The 6,000-nt window shown below is 40.4% G+C and overlaps 1 protein-coding gene across 8 annotated transcripts in view; it reads right to left on the reverse strand.

Annotated features, from left to right (window-relative positions):
• Positions 1 to 5,551, reverse strand: part of LOC110506541 (transcription factor 12) — a 96,256-nt gene extending 90,705 nt beyond the window's left edge. For 2 of the 8 annotated variants that reach the window (XM_021586234.2, XM_021586235.2), the window contains exons 1-3: positions 5,226 to 5,547; positions 4,393 to 4,481; positions 4,109 to 4,181 (exon numbers count right to left, since the gene is read on the reverse strand). In XM_021586234.2, the coding sequence (XP_021441909.1) occupies positions 4,109 to 4,181; positions 4,393 to 4,464 (145 nt within the window). In that variant the 5' untranslated portion in view covers positions 4,465 to 4,481; positions 5,226 to 5,547. Of the gene's footprint in view, positions 1 to 4,108; positions 4,204 to 4,392; positions 4,482 to 5,225 lie in introns of all 8 variants that reach the window. The other 6 variants (XM_021586233.2, XM_021586232.2, XM_021586231.2 and 3 more) reach the window with 6 other exon arrangements.
• Between the last annotated feature and the right edge of the window lie 449 nt (positions 5,552 to 6,000).

Here is a 6,000-nt window from a genome sequence, read left to right on the forward strand (position 1 = left end):
CCTTGTAACATCCTTGTACAACTTGGCTTCATCTATTCTGTAAACAAGTGAATGATAACATGTGGCACATTCTTTGAATTGACTGCAGGTCAACCAGGAATACTTAGGCCCATTCTAAACAAGATGGGATAAATAAACAATTACAGGAAGGCAAAATTGCAGGAGAAATGTATCATCAATTCTGTTCAGGTTGCCAACCCGCAGTAGGAGCAGAATTGCAAATATGCCTCAGTCTGTCTCTCTAGGAGCAATAACAACCCAAACATAATTATGGCTTTTCTGATTCTTGGCTGACTTCTACAGCAAGTCTAAAGTAGGTGGGACAGAGAGAGCAAACCATGATCTGAAAATATTCCTAATATAGCTCTCCAAATATAAAAGTGCCACAGTGAGCTCTGAAGCAAGCTAACTGAGCAGCTTGGACATAGATGTTAACGTGAGTATTGTCTCATGCAGAACATTACATTTGAGGTATCAGTGGTTTCTAGTTTACTACTTACTTTAGGTCAAGGAGTATATCAAGCTTGGAACAGACAGGTGTGTGACTCTGACACACATAAAAAACCTCAAGGAGAGAGTAAGCCCAAAACAGATCCCACATAATGTCTATTGATGGAAATAGAACAAAAATACCATTCACATAAGCCTCTACAAAACATGGCTCAATTCCTGTGACTTTTCTTACTGACTAAATAAATACCACTAGGCATTTTAGCCATGACGATGGGCTTTGATGGGAAAAACAGTCTATTAACAGTCTCTATTTCTTTTCTATTCTAAACAAAAAGCAGCATGCTGATGCTGGTCTATTTTGGAAGCCACAGAGTGCATGCCCAACACATCAGGCTTAAAAGTGTCTGGTCACATGATGTCCATGAATGCCATGCTATATTAAATTCTAAAGCACACCGCAGAGTTTACTAAGTTCAATTCTCCCACTTCACACATTAAGAATTCAGAAAATGAGTTCCTTTGTAACACTTGAATTGAAGCAACATTCTATTTTATATTTCATTATGGTGGGGCAAAATGGAAGGTATGATCACTGAAACCGAATTTCACTCAAAAATGAAGTAGGCCTATTCAGCAACACTTTACATAGCATTAGCTACATAGAGCGCTATTAAAGGATGGTTGGGAATATATTTGACGTAACGTCAACAGACTCAAATTGATATATATTGATAATGCTCTGTATAGTTGTTAATACTTATGAATGCACAGTGAATGCTTTACCCAAACTGATTGATTGATGAAAGTGCAAGTATATACAGCGCCGGCAGGTAGCCTAGTGGTTTGAGCCAGTAACCGAAAGGTTGCTGGATCGGATCTCTGAGCTGACATTGGTAAAAATCTGTCATTCTGCCCCTGAGCAAGGCAGTTAACCCACTGTTCCCTGGGCGCCAAAGATGTGGATGTCGATTAAGGCAGCCCCCCCGCATCTCTCTGATTCAGAGGGGTTGGGTTAAATGCAGAAGACAGATTTCAGTTGAAGGCATTCAGTTGTGCAACTGTCTAGGTATAGCACTTTGACATCGGCTGATGTAAAAATGGCTTTATAAATACATTTAACTGATTGATTGACTAGGTATCCGCCTTTCCTTTCAGAAAGTATTCAGACCCCTTGAAATGTTCTACATTTTGTTATGTTACAGACTTATTCTAAAAATGGATTAAATAAATAACAATCCTCAGCAATCTACACACAATACCCCATAATGACAAAGCGAAAACAGGTTTTTAGAAATGTTTACAAATGTATTAAAATAATTAAACAAATACCTTATTTACATAAGTATTCACACCCTTTGGTATGAGACACGGAATTGAGGTCAGGTGCATCCTGTTTCCATTGATCATCCTTGAGATGTTTCTACAACTTGTATGGAGTCCACCTGGTGTAAATTATATTGATTGGACATGATTTGGAAAGGCACCCCTCTATATAAGGTCCCACAGTTGACATTGCATGTCAGAGCAAAAACCAAGCCACAAGGTCAAAAAAATGGTCCGTTGAGCTCCGAGACAGAATTGTGTCGAGGCACAGATCTGGGGAAGGGTACCAAAAAATGTCTGCAGCATTGAATGTCCCCAAGAACACAGTGGCCTCCATCATTGTTAAATGGAAGTAGTTTGGAACCACCAAGGCTCTTCCTAGAGCTGGCCGCCCAGCCAAACTGAGAAATTGGGGGAGAAGGGCCTTGGTCAGGGAGGTGACCAAGAACCTGATGGTCACTCTGACAGAGCTCTGGAGTTCCTCTGTGGATATGGGAGAACCTTCCAGAAGGACAACTATCTCTGCAGCACTCCACCAATCAGGCCTTTATGGTAGAGTGGCCAGATGGAAGCAACTCCTCAGTAAAAGGCACATGACAGCCCGCTTGGAGTTTGCCAAAAGGCAGCTAAAGACTCTCAGATCACGAGAAACAAGATTCTCTGGTCTGATGAAACCAAGATGGAACTCTGAATGCCTGAATGCCAAGCGTCATGGCTGGAGGAAATCTGGCACCATCCCTACAGTGAACCATGGTGATGGCAGCATCATGCTGTGGGAATGTTTTTCAGCTACAGGGACTAGGAGACTAGTCACGATCGAGGAAAAGATGAACGGAGCAAAGTACTGAGAGATTCTTAATGAAAACCTGATCCAGAGCGCTCAGGACCTCAGACATTTGCTTACATTTCTAAAAACCTGTTTTTGCTTTGTCATTATGGGGTATTCTGTATAGATTGATGAGGGGAAAAAACAGTTTAATCAATCTTAGAATAAGGCTGTAATGTAACAAAATGTGGAAACAGTCAAAGGGTCTGAATACTTTCTGAAGGCACTGTACTTAAAGCATCAATTCAGCACCGACTTGACCTGGATCCCAAGCTATTTACTTCTGTGGAGACAGCATCCAGAATGGGAAGTGAGGATGCAAAGTACTCTGAAAAACATCAGAACACTTCACCAGTCTTTTCACAAAAGCTCCCTTTTGGCCCCATTGTCTTGCTGATCAGTCCATTGTCTTACTGTTGTTTCCAATAAAAGTGTGTCATTTAGAACTAACGACAAGGCAAGGCTTTGTTGCTTTACGTAAAACAAGTATTGAGGAGATATAATGCTTGATTGTGCTATGGATTAATGTGTTGTAGCCTTTACAGTGAAGAAATTATCCACATAAAAGCAGGGTATTTAAGCAACACTTATTAATACATTTACACCAATGAAGCAAGCTGCATCAGTCTAAACAGCCCACTTCTGCATGAGAAATGCTCCCGGCTAAGATTACACTACATCAGATCACATCCTCTAGTCATTGAGCCTGTGAGATAGGTGTGTGAAGGCCACATGAATGGCCAGGCCTTTAGGGACCTGGGGCTGAGGAACTCACTGCCTTTTTTAAACAGCTCAGCACTGGGGGACGGACACAGTGAAACACCACTTGATGAACAGGAAGTAACCTGTAACCCCATACTACACAACTGATAGACATTGGATATCTTTGGCACAGCTTTTATATGGTGCACAAATCTAGGGAGCAATATATCACAAACACAATCAATGCCCCACTGTCAATATGAGCAAAATTGATTTTGTGTCATAATCAATAGAAAATGAATATGCGAACAAGCCACAGATATCTTTCTGCACACAAAACACAAGGAAGGGTTATAAAGAAGTGATAATTACAATTATATTACACTGTCAGAGCTGTTAGGTCGATAAGCATTCTTTCACATATGTCAAATAAGCCTAAACCATTCCTTATTTCCACATCTTTACAGCAGTCAGTCTACGATAATTCCAGGTGAAGGTGGCATGTTTCACACACCAGATGTGAAGAGTGCACACACACACACAGACACACACACACACACCGATGAGGCGGGAAATGAACAGTAATAGTATGTTGAATATGAAACCTTGCTCCTTTGGCTTTTCACAAAATTAATAAAACAAACATGCAAAATGCAGTGGGAGACATCAGGAACACCCATATGAACTGATTTCAAACAGCAGTGGTTAGACATGACACAACAGGGGGAGAGGGAACCAGGGCTATAACTGAACAGAACAGAACAGAGGACATATTAAAAAATGGTTTCTGGGATAAAATCCTACCTGGTGCACTGAACTGGCTGCTTCCAAGGGTGGTTGGCCTGTTTTTCCCACTATTTACGGGTGGAGAAAACATCTACCAGAAGAAAAGAAGTGGTCTGAAAAATGTGACTGAGACAAATTAATATTTTGGCTTTGATAATCATGCATCTGTTACAAGCTGTTCAGACTTCCTGTGTTTCATAATCAATTTATTCACTGGATAGACATTGACTGATACAGAATAAAGTGGGCTAAATAACAAACAAATAAAACATTGTAAAAAGATAGATAGATAACTGTCCTACCGCGCTAAAATCCAGTAAGTCACTCAATTCCTTGTCTGTTCCGATAGCGGCAATCCGCTGTTGAGGATTCATCCTGCCAATCTTTAGACCTAAAGAAGAAAGTTTGTTTGCTTAAGTCCAATTTTGTTTTAAATTGTCCTAATTCCTTGATTTAAAAAAAATATCCATTCAATAACGAACTTCAGTAAAGTGAAATTTCATTCTAGATTCTGACTGAAGTTGACAAGGAATATTCCCAGAACACGTCGGTTCCGAAAATAAATCTGCACAGTGACCCTTGACATTGCGGTGCGAGTTAATTGATCAAAGGTATGCTACTGCAACAACCGATGAAAGTAATTGTAATTGACCCATTGTCATCCACGTTTCCACGCTCCCTTTTAGAAAATGTTATTGCACATTATGACATCTGAACAGAATGAAAAGGTAGCCAATACGTGGTAAGGAAATTCCATCTATTTGCAATGGTACAGGCACATTGAAAATGCTTGGCGCTGCGTGTAACACCAGTGACACACACTGAGACCTGCAGCATCGTTTTTCAAATGTTTATCTGACTCCCCAAACGCTACATTTGTATCAATCTTCCGCGACAGACTAAGTTACAAAATAACTAACCTACTGTAGATTTTCAAAACAAGGACTAATGAATGATACGCTATACAATATGTTGCTTTGCAATAGTCAGTGATGAGTCACGAATTTATGTGTCATTAAATAGAAAGTGAATTAGCATGTTAAACAAAAAGGAAGATCCACCAATATGCTGTAGGCTACAAATTCAGGCTGTGTAAAACGCCCTTTCAAGTAAAAGTAGTAAAGCAAATGCCAACCCTTTACTCCATACCAGCTCCAGTCTCTTGTATCCCAACTTCTTTCACCCAGTCCGAAACCTTTTTTGACAAACTCACTACAATATTTTACCTTTTCCCCTTTAAAATTCCAACTAGGGCGATCGGGTGTGGTAGTATGGAGCCTCGTTCTCTTGTAACGCGTCTCAAATACTGTAAAATTGTGATTTAGGTTGTAATAGTTAGCTAAATATCCCTACATGTCACTTGCGAGTTAACCTTAGGCAGACAGACATTTTTGCTTCGCAAAAACCTCAGCACTACAATGACATTCGGTGTTGTATCCTTCCGCTGAAAACCGTGAAACGATATCCCCCAGCCTAGCCTACTACAGACACCACGCGGAGTGGTAGGAGATGACAGCAGTTGAGAGGACCCATCATATTACATTAAGCCTGCCTTAATCAATCATTAGGCCACATTATGTGAGACTAGTACAAAGAGATCGAAGCCAGATTTTGTAAATTGTGTCAATCAGCGCATTGGTGTAAGGAAAGGTATTGGTGAGACCTCTGAATTCGCTACACTGGTGTCAGAAGTGGGATAACGAATAAATGAGTAGCCAATGAATGCATATGGACCGAGAGGGTGGGAAAGAGAGAGGTCACTTTAAGGTGGTTGCAACTAATTGGACATGTAGCAAAATTCTGTCCCACACTAAATGGGAAATATTGACGCAGAGTAGGCCTAGTTTCTTTAAAAATACGTTAGAGTATCACAGTTATAACCTGTTTGTCCCTATGTATGTTAGCCTTAT

The sequence above is a fragment of the Oncorhynchus mykiss genome, chromosome 26 (genome assembly GCF_013265735.2).
Source record: "Oncorhynchus mykiss isolate Arlee chromosome 26, USDA_OmykA_1.1, whole genome shotgun sequence".
Classification (NCBI taxonomy): domain Eukaryota; kingdom Metazoa; phylum Chordata; class Actinopteri; order Salmoniformes; family Salmonidae; genus Oncorhynchus; species Oncorhynchus mykiss.